We start from the raw sequence: 15,306 nt of genomic DNA, 5'->3' as shown, positions 1-15,306 counted from the left end.
AGCTAAACACGTGTATGGCCCTGCTCCGGCAAACCCCAGGCATTGTCTAAGAGAAACGTGCACATGTGCCTACCAGAAGACATGGGAAGGGATGCCCAAGGCAGCATTCTCCACAGCAGTGCCAAAGAAGACAGCCCAGATGCCCAGCTGCCCATGGCAGCAGGACGGGCAAGTGAGCCTCTGCTCTCACACAGGGGGGACGAGACAGACGTGTGAACTGCTGCTATGTGGACACAGTGCCTCTCACAAACACGCGGTGGGCCAACAAAAAGCTTATAAAAGAGCACAGATTGTATGATTCTGTTTATATATAGCTCAAAAAATCAGGTTAACAACAACAAAAAACCCTCCAAAAACAAAAACAAAAAAATCAGGTACACGAATGTACAGTTAGAAGTCAGGTCAGTGCCTACTTGGGGGAGGAAGAGTAGGGAGGAGACGCGAGAGGGACCTCTGGGTGCTAGAAACGCTCTGCTTGATTTCATCACTCGTTACCTGGATACAGGGACCCGGCAAAAACTAGCCAAGCTGTAGGACACTTACGATTCACGTACCTTTATATGGTATGGTGTTATTTAATGAAAAATTTACATTAAAAAAAAAAGGCATTGTGGAAATTGAGCCACAGAGGGAGGAGAGGCCGCCACGGTGGCCTGACCAGGAGGAGACGGACGTGTGGCACAGAAGCCAAACGTGTCATCGTCACGTGGTGAAGAAAAGAGGGCTTTGCCAGAGAGACAGCAAAATGGCAGAGAAAACAAGGCAGAACTGGGGACACAGGAGGCTCCGAGTCTGCCGATGACAAGGCTGCGGGTGCAGACGGGAGCTCCGTTATCTGGCTAGAGTGGCAGCTCTCTGGCGGAATGAAACGAGGAGGCTCAGACGGCCCCACATTCAGGAAAGGTGGTCACGGGCGAGAGCAGGAGCTGGGGCGTTGGACCGCGACTGCAGCCCCGATGGGCATGCGGCCAGTGGAGAGGGACAAACCTCACACCCAGGAAAGCAGTGTCGGAAGGGAGAGTCACAGGCATGGCTGGAGACAGATGCTTGACAGAGGGCTGGAGAAAAACGAGATGCCTCAGGACTGCACTTGAAATCTGTCTCAGCTCAGCTTCAAAGAGAGAGAGAGAGGCCAATGTAGGTGATGTGAGCAACTGTGATAAACCAGAGGAAAAACAAACGAGCTGGGAGGAGAGAGGGGTTGAGACTTGTTCTTCTGAGCAAGAATCAAAACGGAGATTTAGACCAAGACAGTCAGTCCCTGTCCGAGAGCCAGGCAGTTCCTGTGAGATGATGTCATCTAAATACAGACCGGAAACAGGCCAGCGTGGCGGGCGGGCAGGAGTCTGGAGGCCCGGGGCCTGAGGGAGACGGGGAGGGACTTGCAGTCTCATCCTCGGTCCCCCTCCGAGTGGGGACAGGCAGAGGCTGAGAGCCGGGAGAGGGTGGTGAGGGGGTGGCCACAGAAGTGTTCCCTGTGGGTCAGCGATGCCTGGAGAGGCCCCTTCCAGCCAGGCTGAGGAAAAGCAAGTCCAGGCTGGACGCTGGGCGGTTTTCCCGCACAGCCTCCAGCACCCAGAAGACAGCTAAGGCTCTGGGCTCTGGGCTCCACGGTGGGTGCACAGCGCCCCTGGAGGTGCCCTGAGACAAGGGTGAGGGGCAGGCACAGGGGCTCCTGGGCTGCAGGGAGACTCGAGGGTGAAGGCAAAGGCCCAGTGCCCATGCTCTCCTGGGAGCCAAGCTGCCCGCTTGTAAGGAGACTCCCACTGTCCGCCCCGGACCCCATGAGCGTGCAGCCGGGCTTACAAAGCCCCCTCCCCGCGTGCTGTGCTCTGTCACGTGGCCGGGTGCCTGCCGTCTGAGCCTGCATTTGGCGCCAAGACTCCCCCAGGCCAGGGCCCTTCCGACGCATCTGCTCAGAGACGGGAGCTCTCCTTCCACGTGGAAGGGGCAGCTGGTCTGACACCTTTTCCAAACAGCACGTGATGGAAACCCTTCAGCGTGTTTTACTGAAGATGAGTATGAGTGTGTGTATGTGATCTCTGTGGCCACCTGCTAGAAGAATATGCTTGTGGGGAGAAGGGAGGACCACACAGGCGCCTCCCAGAGCAGCCTACTCTAGGAAAGCCAAGGTGAAAAGGCGCAGAGGCAGAGATTCCCAAGAGCCGGGCACAGCGCACCACTGGACACTGGCCTCTGCAGTTGCTGTTCCCGGAGCTTCAGAGCACACTTAGCCCGAGGACTCCCACTCGTCTCTCCTGGCGCAGGTGCAGCCCTCCTCCAGGGAGGCGGAGGATGAAAGTGACCTCTGGGGGCCAATTCCAAACCTGCTGATATTCTGTTCAGTTGCTCCACTGTGATCCCCGGCAGCTACTTCCTAATTAACCGAGCTGTCTGGCTTCCCAAGGTCAAAGCTTTGCTAGTTTCCTGGCGTCCTGAGGTAAGGTATAAACAGATCCAGAGACAACTACAGGTTCCACAACCTCTCAAGCTTCAGAGGGAAATTCACTGTCTAGTTCCCAGCCTTTGGCTACAGTGCAGGGAGCCGACACTTCTCAGGTGTGTGGACTACAAAGCAAGCACTTTTAACTGGAGGCTGGGACGGCCCAGCAGGTGCCGCCACCCATATGATGAGTCTCTGGAGGCCTTTTAAGGCATCCCATGCGGTGGGCTCGAGGTGGCTCCGGAGTCCTTCCCCTCCACAGGCGCTCCTGGATGTGGGGCAAACCGCTGGCTCCATGGATCACATGGCCTCCCTCTGCTAAGTCCACCCATTACCTCTAACCTCCCAGCAGCCCTGTTCAAAGCCTCCTTCGATCCCCTGCTTCCATCAGCGGCCCCCTCAAGGATCCAGGAGGACCCTCGGAATGTGGGGCCACTTCCCTCTAGAACTCCCCAGACTCCCAGAGCACACTGCACAGGGCTGTCTCTGGCCAGCATGTCCTCTCCTCCCCTACACTCCTGCCTGCACCTAATTAATCCCAGCCTGACCCAGCAAGGCCCATCGCATGTGGTTTTCATACTCCAGAAGAAAAGACGTCACTTCTTGCAGGGAACTCCAATGTGCACGAGAGTGGGTTCTACATGGAGGACAGCATGCGGACTGCCTAGGGGAGGCCCTGGGTTGCAGATGGTTCTGCGAGGTGCTGGATGCTGGCATTTTGCCAAGGACGAGAGAGCAGTGGAAATGGACTGGGCTGGGCTCTCTGCATTTTTGCCCCTTCCAGGGACGTCTTTTCACCTTTGCGGGCAGGGCTTTCTTGCAGGCAATCTCTGGCATGTCGGCTTGGGCCACCCTGCATTCACAAGCCCTCAGCGTCGTTCCGCTTAGGAGATGAAAGTCAGGAGCTGGCTGTGCAAAGCAGCTTCTGCCACACACTCCCTGTGCTGTCCTGCGTCTCATCTCACAGACGCACCCTGGCCCCTGGAGAGGAGTGATGGGGGAAGGCTCCAGAAGGTTCCCACAGGCAGCTGGGCAGGCTGACTGAACACTGACAGAGAGAGGAGCTGCTCCTGAGAGGGATGGAGCGATCCCCTGGAGAAAGCCCCCAGCCCTGCTCAGTGTCCCGTCCCCTTCCCCTCGGCAGAGGACCCATCAACACGGACAACTGACGGAAGACCCCAATCCTCCTGCAGCCCAGGGAGGTGACTTGGGACCTGCTTCTGCAGACAAACTCAGGGGCGCGCATGTCTGTCACAGCAGTTTGTTTTTACTGTGAGCAAATGCCGTTAAAGGGGCGCGAGGGAGAGCTGAGCTGGGCCTCCCAGCAGCTTCCCTGCAGGCTGGGGGCCGCGGGAAAAGCTGCTTTCTGCACCGCTCTGTGAACAGGGTCTGGCCAGGTCCCGCGATTTATCTTTCATTCTCACCAGCACAATGGGCTCTGGGGGCCAACCAATGACCCCGGCAGGTAAGGTGGCATGCAGAAAGGGACAGGGAAACGGGGTGCCACCGATGCTGAGTGAGCTCCAAAGGTCCGGGGGATGCAGACGGCGAGCGGGGGCCGGGTCGGGAGGGCGGGCCCATGCTGTGGGCTGCCCGGGCCACAGGGCCGCCTGTCCCCAGGGAGGAGTGCACGAGGACAGCACAGCGGAATTTCCCAATTACGGCGTGAAAACAGAGCTCCTCTTGCACCACCGCGCCCCCTCCCGCCCCACAATTAAAAACCAGTCCAGTTTCCAGTGGCTTCCTAGCCCGGGCTCCGGCCCCACCACCCACCTCAGTGGCCAGTTTCCCACTCCACCCGCCCCCAACACGGGGCTCTTCTGCAGAGCCCGGGGGCGGCGGTAAGGGGGAACAGGATTAGCAGGGGATGTATTAGGGACACTGGGCCTCGGCTGCACTGGATGAGCTGCCAGGCATGTCTGTGTCGAAGGAGGGCCAGAATGAACCAGAAGCTGTACCCAGTGGGGCTTCTCGGGGTCCGGGTCTCATGGAAGAAAGCCTCGTGACAGCTCCCCCCGCCAGACTTGGGCCCCTTCCCAATGCCTCATCTTGGGGGCTTCCCTTTCTCCCGGGACGGGGCTTGGGACCTCAGCCACCATGGACGGAGCTGGCTGGGGCTGCAGCCCTGAGTTCACAGCACAGTCACTGGCTGAAAAGAAAGCTTTCTCCGGCTAGCCCTCTTTGCAAGGCAGCAGGGAGGAAGGGGGGTGGGGGAGGCACAGCTGATTAGGCCCAGGCCGCCGGAGGGCTGAGCTGGCCGGGGGTGAGCGTGCTCAGCCGCGCAGGCTCCGCACAGAAGCAAGCCTTGTCAGGATCACAGCTGTTGGGCTGTGCTGGAGTTCATGTTGCAGTTTATCAAAGAGGCTGCGTTTTCTCCCTCCTCTCCTCTTCTCTGGAATATAGTGGGACGGTTCGTGGGAAAACAAGCCCTGTGCTTGTTCCGTCTGCACTGGCTGGGGGGGTGGGACGGGCCAGAGGAAATGTACACACACACCCACTCGGGGCCGGGCAGGGCCGCTGGTGGCGCCCTGGGAGCCAGCGCTCGGCACAGAAGGTTGGTTCTCACCCTCTGCCGGGCCCAGTCTCCCCTCCCCACAGACCATGGGGTGGGGGAGGAGGCCGAGGCCGCGTCCTGAGGCCAACAGCGGCGCCCCCTAGCTGTCTGTGGGCACCAAACGCACAGCATCTGCTGCACCTTGCTCTGCAGATCGACAGGGCAGGCGCAACAACCGCGTCTTACAGTCAGAGCAAACTGGGCTTGGAGACGGTCCACAAGCTAAAAACTGGAGGAACTGGGATTCGAACCCAAGGTCGTTTGACTTGAGAAGCCCCCTCTTCAACTGGCTCCCAAGTGCCTGTGGCATCTGCCTGACCACCGTGGAGCCCTGGGGCGGGGGCTGGTGTGGGCAGGGCTGGCGCTCACACCACCTGTGCTCAGCATCTGCCCACCCTGAGTCCCTGCAGCCTGAAGAAGGGCCTGGGGCGGGGCACAGCAAGCCCCGTTGAGATCAGGTTTTGGAATCCCTGGCCTCCCCAAACCCAACATACCTCTACACAGTTACGCCCACCCGATAACAAGGCCACATGGACACGGAGCAGATGTCCGACCCCTGCAGGGGCTCCGTTCCCGACCCCCACGGAGGGGCAGCCTAGGAAGGCCAGGCGGGTGGGGAACTGCTCCCCAGCCTGTGGAGGGTCTTGCCTCTTCCTCAAGGCCAAGACCCACAGCCAAATGTCTGTCCTCAAGAACTCCGGACGCCTCTGTCCTTCCAGTAGCCGTCCCTGGACCCTGAGCTAAACGCACCACTGCAGGAACAATGGCCACTTATCTGCAAAAAGAGTTTCTTTCCTTTCTTTGCTCAATGTTGGGGGTTGAGGGCAGCAACTTATAGTTGGCTGAACACGACAAAGAGCAGGTTAAGAAATATCCACTGTCTCTTATCAGACCTGTGGCTTCACCTCAGCCGTCTGCGTGCATCACTAGCGTGCACTTCTTTAAAGCCGCCAGCAGAAAGTAAGGAAATGAGTTGGAAGACAGGTGGGCAGGCTGACCCTCCCAGGAGCGGGCCCCAGCGAAGCTCTGCTGAAGGACCTCAACCCCGTCTGGCCATGAGGAAGAGGGTACATGGCTTCAGGCCTCCTCCACGTGGGGGGCAGGGCACACTGGTCAGCCTCCCAGGGCTAGCCTGGCCCCGAGGAAGCTGTGACTGGACATGACAAGGACTGCTGCTATTTCGGGGGGCGGGCGGGATGGCAGGAGGGATAACATATGTGAGCGGCCCAGTGACAGGGCCTTCCGTCCTGCCGCAGAGCTCTCCACCTGGGGCTGGGAGAGCATGCTGGCTAAGCGGGCTGGGAGTGAGCTGTGCCCTGGGGGCAGGCGCCGTGTCCACGGAGGCCCCAGTGTGGTCCTCGAGGGACGTGAGCCCCAGAGCAGCAAGTAACTGCTGTGCTGGATGGACTCGGCCCCAGAAGGCCGAGGGGCGAGGACCCTCTGGGGAGCTAGGTGCTGGGAGGTCCTGGCGTGCAGGGTGGGGAGACCCCTCAGGGACCCGGCTCAACCCTCTCTCACAGACGGGACAGAGGGCCAGCTACAAAGTCAGAGGAGTGCAGGGGTCTGCAGCCCAGCTCCAACCGAGCCAGGTGGGCACGTGACCTCCTCTCATTCCCCTCCTGCAGCAACGAGGATTCCCAGCAGCCCGGGACGCCTGGGAGACCCCCCAGAGTAAGCGAAGCCTCGCCACCCTGAAGGCTCTGCACAGGACCACGGGGACGCAGGACCACCAGCTCTGCAAACCCTCGGCGCTGATGGGACAGGGAACGCCCCTGCACACGCCCACGCGCTCCCACTCCGTGCTGTCTGGGGAGGTCGGCGACCCCCAGCACCCTCTCCCCAGGCCCCACTGGGGCCTGCCAGGCTGATGGAGGCTGGAAAAACCCACTGCGGTGGGGCTCTCGAGAGAGGAAACTAGCTATAAACTCCTTTTTCAAAGGCCCCTCTCTCCACTGGTTTCCTGAAAGTCTTCCAGGCAAGGAGGACTCATCAAAAGAGCCAACACCTCTGCAATTTGGAATGCCACATGAAGCTAGCTGTCAGTCATGTGGGGAGTGTCTGTCATTTTCCTGGTGGGGGGGCTCCTTTCAGTCCCCAACTCGATGAGAAAAAACAAACACGGAAACCTTCTGCTTTTGGCCAGTGAGGTTCAGAATCCACTTCTGCCCTCTGTAACCGTGACTGTCACCTGGGATCACTCTGTCCCCCAGGGGCCCTTGGCGCTGTCTGGGGACACTTCTGACTGTCCCGACAGGGGCGGTGATGGTGCTCCTAGCCCCTAGGGGGTCAGGACGGGGGGTGCTGCTCAATACCCCAGAGGGCGCAGAACACCCCCGCCACTAAGAGTTAACCAGCCCCAGATGCCAGCGTGCTAAAGCGGACAAGCCCTGCCCTCCTCAAGCTCAGGAAAGCAGGGGGTGGCGACACCCACCACCACCAGGAAGCCCTGCGTGGTCCTTCCCAACAGGCAGGGACTGTGCCGTCCTGTTCTTTGCCCTTCCGTTTCCTCCTGAGAATCAATCCTTTGACCACCCCCAGGGTGGCCACTCTCCCCCTGGGGCTCCCCCGTTTCCTTGCTTGCCACTCCCCGCCCACTCCCAGCAGCACTCAGCAGGCTCCTCCCTGCCTCCTGCCCCTCAAGGCTTCCTGCGTCCCCCTCTCTCCTCGGCTTCTTTCTGCCTCTCAGGCCCCTCTTCTCAGCCTCCTCTCCCGGCTTCTCCCTCTTTCTGCAACCATCACACACTGGACGAGCAGAGAGCCCATGGCTGCCTCGACCCCTTGCACGACGTGAGGATGAAACTCGAGGCTGTGGGAGAAGGGACGCTCCCAGAACTGACCTGATGATGAAGGCGCCTCTGACCTCCAGGAGCTTCCGCTCACTGCTGAACCTCTTGAGAAGGTTGATCATGAACTTGTAAAAGTAGGAGTTCATGGTCGGGGTGGAAGGAGAACACTCCAAGCCTTTGGTACCTACAGAGGAAGGGACAGAACAGGGTTTATTCTGCATGTCCACAGAAAGGAAACAGTTATCGATGCCAAAAAGGTGGGGAGAGTCCCTGTGCAACCAGATGAGGGAACACCATCCATCAAGGGCCACGCTGGCAGCAAAAAAGCAAGGACCAAACACATGTGCTCAAGCTGATACAACCCTGCTCGCTATAAACGCACCCATTCCCCTGGCCACCCCTCCAGTGGACACTCCATCACTTAGTGAAGACTTCCTACTTGAGACTAGGCGCTAGGTGCCAGGTGCTTCTGAAAAAACAGAACACATTTTTAACTCATCCCAATAAATAAAATACGCCTGGGCTTTGGTGGGTTAAGAACAGATGGCAAGTCATAGAGAAGAGGGAAGGCAGGCACAGCCCCAGTGGTTGATAAAGCCGACAGACCCCCAGAGGCAGAGGCCACACTCCTTTCCCACTGCTGCTCAAGGAGAAATAAGAGACGGCACACGCTGGCAAAACGTGACCAGGCGTTTTCATCTGCACCCAATGTTCTGAAATCAGACATTCTTCATCTTCAGGCAAAGATGCTCTATCAGAGGAGCACCCTGAAGACCTCGAGGTGGCTTTACAACCAGAAGCACACTCCAGGCCTCCCCCTTATGTGCTCGGGTGCTCAGTCGTGTCCGACTCTGTGTGACCCCACGGACAGTAGCCCGCCGGGCTCCTCTGTCCATGGGATTCTCCAGGCAAGAGTACTGGAGTGGGTTGCCATTTCCTCCTCCACTCCCTTACGCATCCCAGCTGAAAATACACGGAAGGCCAGAAACAGCACCCCCTGCCCCACCCCCCGCCCCCGGCCCTGTGGAAGGCATCCAGCGCAGAGGGGACTAGGGTGGGGCCGCTGTGCTGTGGCCGACCGACCCTGTGCGTTCACACACGCCTGGGGTCGCCCCGTCCTTGCTTTCTAGCGCGTGCTGACCTCAGCACAAGAGCAGTGGTGGTGAGGGCAGGACTCCTCAAGTCCACCTGCCTGACGCACGAATAGGGCATCTGATTGTTTCTGGTAACAATTTAATCGTGATGCAACTCATATACTATCAAGGTCACCCTTTTAAAGGGTGCCGTTCAGTGAAACAGGCAGGGAGTGGGGTCTCTGGGAATCAAGTTTGGCTGTGCGAGGGGATATCAGCTCCCAGAAGCGTCAACCCAAAGCACGAGTGTGTGGAACCGTCGCCCAGAGCGTAAGCAAGCCTTACAGAGGAGCCCTGGCAGGCCGACTTCAGCAGGTGCAGGGGCCAGGAGGCAGCAGTGAAACCTTCTCCCAGGAGGTCTATCATTTTGCTGAACTCAGACTTCCTTAAATCCTCGCAAGGTCCTTACAGGGAAGTGGCTGGGAACTGGAAAAGGTGTTTCCTGATTTTTTTTTCCCCTGGCTGTGAACTCGTCTGTGAGGATGCCTCACCAGGAGCCACACCTTCAAACTACTGTCCTCTCTCTGGAACCTCCTGGACAGCTCCTGTGAATCGTGCCTGGGGCGAGCCCTTCGTGAGAAGCCAGTTCAAGGACAGGCCTCACGGCACTTCTTGTCTGCAGTGTGTTGTTCTGGGTCCCTTTCCAGAAGAGCCTGGCCCAGGGCCGTCCTGAGTGTCTCTGGAATGGCAAATAGTCTGCTCTCTGCCCCCGAGGGGCTGTTTGCAGAATCGAGTGTCACATTCTTACAGATCGAGTTACTCCAGGCCCAGCTGGGGCTGACTCTGAAGAGATGGCTGTGGATACAGTTGTGAGGAGCCCCGTGTCCCTGCCCCCACACTTGAGGACATGAATTCTGCTGCCCCCATGGAGGCCTGGCTGGAGGGCATAGGCTACCCCCACCCGTGGAAGTACTTGTGGCTTGGGGTCCAGCTCCTTGCAGCCTTCTGGGTGCTGGGTGACCACGGGTCCTTATGTCCCTGTCCCCTCCCACCTTCTGGAGGTGCGTCCCTGTCCCATCCATTAGCAGGCTTAGATTCCACAGTATTCCAAAGGACAAAGGGATCAAAACAGCGACTGACCATGAAGAAATCCTCCCCACCCGGGGCCACAGTCTCCAGCTCCTGGGGACTGGGTGACTTGAGCAAGCGCTGGGGCGAGGTCCTGGGTGGCTCGGTTCTTACAGAGGCAGTGGGTGTTTCTTGGCTGCACCGTGTGGCATGTGGGATCTTCAATCCCCGACCTCTGTCCCCTATATTGGATGGTAGATTCTTAACCACCAGACCACGAGGGAAGTCCCAAACATGGTGTTTAGAGATTGGCTTGGGAGTCCACCACACCTGAGATCAGATCTTCACTCAACCCCCGACTAGTTGTGCAACTTTGGACAGATCTCTTAACCCCTCTAAGCCTCAGTTTTCTCATCTGTAAGATGGGGGCAATGAGAGCCCACAATAAATGAGACAGAGGATGTAATGTACCAAGCCTGGGGCTTCCTACATAGTCTGTACTCAAACAAGAGGGGGTGCTACCACCAGCAAACCTGCCCTAACCAGGAGCACTGCCTGAGGCGAATGGGTCCCATCTCCTGAGCCACGGCCGCCTCTGGGGACCACAGTCAACTCTGGAGTTCCAGGCCCACATGGTGGACCCTGGAGCTGAGGAGGCCCTTAGGAGGGAGGGGTGGGGCAGAGTCACATGTGGGAGACGCCGCGTTGAGAGGGTCCTGTTCTCACAGCGCAGTGGTTACCGTGGAAGCTTCCCACTTACTTCAAAGAGCAGGAGGCTGGGTGCAACCTAAGTGGGCACTGGGTGCCTTCCGAGGCTGCCGGGAGAGACCGTGGAGCTGCCCGAGGCCCGTGGCCCTTCCGGCTCCACATGCCAGAGCAGACTCCAGTCAAGGCCACTGCCCCAGGAGAGAAGGCCCTGCAAGAGCCGGCAGGGAGCTTTGGGGAGCCCCGGGGAGGGCAACATGGGCTGGACTGGCTGGGCAAGGGCGGCCGCCTCTCCTGACCACCAAGGATGGGGTGGGGGCCACCTCGCTCCCCCCCAGCCTCCTTTCTCCCTGGCCCACCAGCCACTGCTCTGACTGACCAGCCGGCTGGAGGTGGAACTGGAGACAGGGTTCTGGGCAGTGCTGCAGGCCTGGGAGGGGAAGAGGGGTGGAGAGAGAAGGAAGTCTCCAGGAGTCCTCCCACGGGGAGTGCCAGGCCTCTCTCAGCTGAACTCATCTCTGCCTGACCGCAGCCTGCTCCTCCCCGTGGGGCGCCCGCCTCTGGCTTGTCTGCACGCGCAACTGGATTGGCCTCTTTTCTCACCAGCTGAGAAGAGCCCGGGGCGAGGGGCTACAGCCCCCAGGACGGGGCGGTCAGGGCCCGCCCCCCCCACATGCGCTTGAGGGTCTGCTGGGTGGACAGGCCAGGGCGAGGGGCTGCGGCCCCGAGGACGGGGCGATCAGGGCCCGCCCCCCAACACATGCTCGAGGGTCTGCAGGGAGGACAGGCTGGGAGGCCTGTACCAGGAGGGATGGCGGGTGCTGGTCGGAGGTGAGGGGAGGGCTGGGAGCAGCCTGGTGTCAGGAGGAGGCACCCTTCGGGGCGAGGAGAGCAGGACTCCTTCTGCCTCCGGCTGAGGACCTCTGGCCTGGCCTCTGTTGCAGAGACGCGGGCTCGGGCAGGAGGCTCACGTGAGCACCGCTGGCCCAGGGCAGGCAGATGCCGCCAGGAGCACCGGGTGTGCAGGGTCTGGCCGGGGGCGGGCAGCCAGCGAGCCGGCACTGCAGATGTTCCTAAGTGAAACCTGATGTGGCGACAGGAGACTCTGCAGAACGCCGACAAACAGCCTCCCTGGGATGTTTTGGATCGAGCTCTGTGGCTGTGACGTGCGCGCGCCTCACATGTCAGGATAAAAATAGCTCTGGCCTCAATACACCATGCGCTACAGTTCGACAAAACCAGATGCGAGAGCGTCACTGCCCCGCCTGGGGGAGGCGGGGAAGGGCCCACGGATGCCCAGGGAAGGTCCAGCTGCCGCCTGGGGGTGGGGGCCTGCAGGGCAACACCTCTGGGCTGGTCTTGGCAGGAGCCTCACAGGCTCCAGGAGCCCACGGCCCAGCCCGCAATGGACGTGCCCTGAGGGCAGGGCTGGGATGGGGAGGCTGGTGCGGATCGAGAGCCTGCGCTCAGAGGAAAGGGGCTGGGACGGGGGTCTCAGGGGGTGGGGAGCCCCCATGTCAGAGGGCCCAGCCCCCTCTGCAGTGCGAACTGATCTAACATGCAGTCGCTTTGGTCTCTGTGCAAAGGCCAGCGAGCCCTCTGCCCTGGGCAGTCCCCCAACTGCAGGAGGCTGTCCAGCTGCCTGCTTCAGAGCAAGAGAGAAGAGAAGGGGTGCAGCAGGGCCTGGGACCACCCCCGGTTGGTGGGGGGAGGGGGGCCGCAGGAAGGTGAAGGAAGTAGGCTCCTGGGCCAGCACTCTCCTCAAAAGACAGGCTGACCCACGGGGAGGGTCCAGTGAACTGACATGGAGAAAGTGCCAAAAACACAGCCCAGACCCAAACAAGAGCTCAGCACATCAGAGTCACCGCTGTCTTCGGGAGCTGCCAGGGATGGCTTTCTGGGTTTCCTTTAGAGTTTATCTCTGCATTTGGTCATACCAGGCTGGGCCATAAGCAATGAAACTGAATCAGAACACTCATCTTCGCCTACGTGTTTGGAGCTGGGAGCAGACAGCCTTGCGCAATGACTTGAGCAGTTTCATCCCAAGAACAGGCCGGAAAGGAAGGTCAGGAAGGCTGGGTTTGGGGGCAAACATCCATCCCAGGGGACTTGGTCGCAGGTCACCACACGGCTGTGTGGGGCCCAGCTTCCTCCCCTCCCGCAGCAGGGCCTCGACCCGGAGCCCTCCTCCCTGCAGGCCTTCTCCTAGGAGTCTGGCAGGGCTCCAGCCGTGTGGAGCAAGCAGAGGAGGCACAAACACTGCCAAGTCACAGGGGGACCCAAGTGCGCTTTCATGTCATTTCACGGAAGCCCAACTTAGGGAGACGGAGCCCTCCACCAGCTTCCCTCAGGGCCACCCACCCGGGCAGCTCGCGGTCCTCCTGGATGCCCTAGCAGCGGCCCCCTCCCCAGCCCAAGGCTCTGCTGGGGCCAGGAGTGAAGAGGGTTGGGCAGAAGGGAGACCACCGCCTCCGCCCACACCGCTCTGCACCGCGGGCAGGGCTGTCCCTGCCAGGCCAGGCAAGAGCACCGGCCCCGGTGGGCAACGCGGCCTGCAGCCCCGGGCACCGCTGTGCTGACACCGAGGCCAGCACGGCAGCTGTCCAGGCAGGTGACGGCCCACCGACACACTTGGTCTGCACGGTCTGAGTTTATGGCCTGACGTGCAGGCTTGGTGCCACTGGTCTCATCTTTGCTAGGCTCCCTGCCGCCTTAGTTTCCCGAATTCCCTTGGTAGGGGTGGCAGGGCGGGTGATCTGTCTTACAGAGATGCAGCCCTGCACCTGCAAGTTCTCAGAGCCGTGCCCTGGTGGGCCAGGGGAAGGCAGGTCCAAACCGGAAGACGGTCCACCTTGCAGCCTGTGTGTGACCAGCCGGAAGCAGACAGAAGAACCCCCCACGTGCAGAGATGCCGTGGGAGAAAGGACGGAATGTGTGCGCGTCTGCGGGTGCCCTCTGACCTGTGTCCTACGCCAGCATACTCAGCGCCCACCTCCTGCCCTCCCCAAGGTGGCCGAGGCGGACGGCAACAGGGCATAGCCCTACTTCTGGTTACTGCCGTGAGCTTGACCTATGAGAACCACGGCCTGCCTGACAGGCCTGCTGCCAGCCATGGACCGCACGCTGGGTGGATGCCACCCGCTGACAGGGCACGCACGGTGCCGTGAAACCCCCGCAGTGGGGAGTCTCATTGGCTGCGGGCACTTCCGTGGTGCTCTTTCCAGGATGGAATTTCTTCTCGTCTGGCACACTTAGCTGTTTTCTATGAATTCAGGGCGAGGCCCTGGCTGATGTGAGCCAGTCTGACAGCCTTGGGAGCTGGGGCAAGTCTTCATCACCTCGGCCTCCCCGGCGGCCCAGGCGTCTTGACAGGAACAGAAGCTGGGGCGCAGAGCTCTTTGCCACCCAAGCCCCTCCAGCTCCCGCTCCAAGCAGTGGAGGGCATGCTCACGGAGTTCCCCAGGCCGGGCCCTGCAGCCTGGGGCCCCCACCCTGCCCCTCCAGGGCGGGCTGTGCACAGCTGCTTTTCGGCCCATGCCTCTACCAGCCAGGAAGCGCTTCAGTCATCTACGTCTCCGTGCCCTTCTCTGTCCCTAGGAGGGGCAGATCAGACAGCCCGGGAGGAGAGGGTGCGTGCCCCCTGCCCGGGGCTGTCACCACACCCTCTCCCCGAGGACGTGCGGTCTCAGTTTCCTGGGCAGGGAGTTCTGGGGGCCACCCCCACCCTCAGGAAACCTCCTCTCAGCTGCTGGCCCCGCTGCCTCTCAGTGAGCCCCCCACCCAGCCTCTAGCAGCCCTGCCACCTGTCCAGAGACTGCAGGTTGGCGCCCAAGTGCTGATATGGGGACCTAGCATGGAGAACAGAGGGGAGCACTTGCATCCACAGTCAGGATGTCCAGAGGAAGCGATGCGTGGACCCGGAAACCGCTGCATCCTGCGGAACCAGGGAAGGACGCTGGGCTGCTGCAAGAGCCCCTGACTCCTTCCTGCCTTCAGTCAGAAGCAGCTGGAAACGAGAGCAGCTGCAGGCGGAGCGTGCACTGGTGGCAGCCTGGGCCCTATGGGACACCCCTTGGCTGGGGCTTGACTTCAGGTGTCACTAGGGAGATGTCTTCCCTGGTGGCTCAGCTGGTAAAGAATCTGTCTGCAATGAGGGAGACCCGGGTTCGATCCCTGGGTTGGGAAGATCCCCTGGAGATGGGAAAGGCTACCCACTCCAGTATTCTAGCCTGGAGAATTCCATGGACTGTATAGTCAGTCCATGGGGTCACAAAGAGTGGGACACGACTGAGTGATTTTCATTCACTTTTTGACGCACAGGCCTTCTGGGATTGGCTGGCAGCCCTGGCGCCCACTTCCACTGAGCAGGTGCCCTCAGGGCCAAGTACTGGGACACCTTTGGGGACGGTGTGGTGGGGCTGTGGCGGGGAAGCCACCACTGAAAAGGCCCCAGATGTATCTGACTCTTGGCTTTTCCATCAGAGGAGGTCTAAGACCTCGTATCTGGATGTCAAGAGCCGCTCAGGGGACAGAGACACCTCAGGCAAACACCTAAGATTCGCTAGGTACGCTCCTTTCAAGCTGCCTCCCTGGGCATTTTCCAGGATTGTGTCGCTGGAAGGCAGTGGCATCTGCCTGCGAGGGAGGACCCGGAGTCACGCTGGCCCCAGGAGAAGA

At 60.3% G+C, this 15,306-nt stretch overlaps 1 protein-coding gene across 2 annotated transcripts in view; it reads right to left on the bottom strand.

Annotated features, from left to right (window-relative positions):
- Positions 1-15,306, bottom strand: part of VAC14 (VAC14 component of PIKFYVE complex) — a 76,521-nt gene that overhangs the window by 25,973 nt on the left and 35,242 nt on the right. For both annotated transcript variants that reach the window (XM_025268363.3, XM_006041974.4), the window contains exon 14: positions 7,835-7,967. In XM_025268363.3, the coding sequence (XP_025124148.3) occupies positions 7,835-7,967 (133 nt within the window). The remainder of the gene's footprint in view (positions 1-7,834; positions 7,968-15,306) is intronic.

This window comes from Bubalus bubalis, chromosome 18 (genome assembly GCF_019923935.1).
Source record: "Bubalus bubalis isolate 160015118507 breed Murrah chromosome 18, NDDB_SH_1, whole genome shotgun sequence".
In the NCBI taxonomy this organism is placed as follows: Eukaryota; Metazoa; Chordata; class Mammalia; order Artiodactyla; family Bovidae; genus Bubalus; species Bubalus bubalis.
This window is presented reverse-complemented; position numbering and strand designations above follow the sequence as displayed.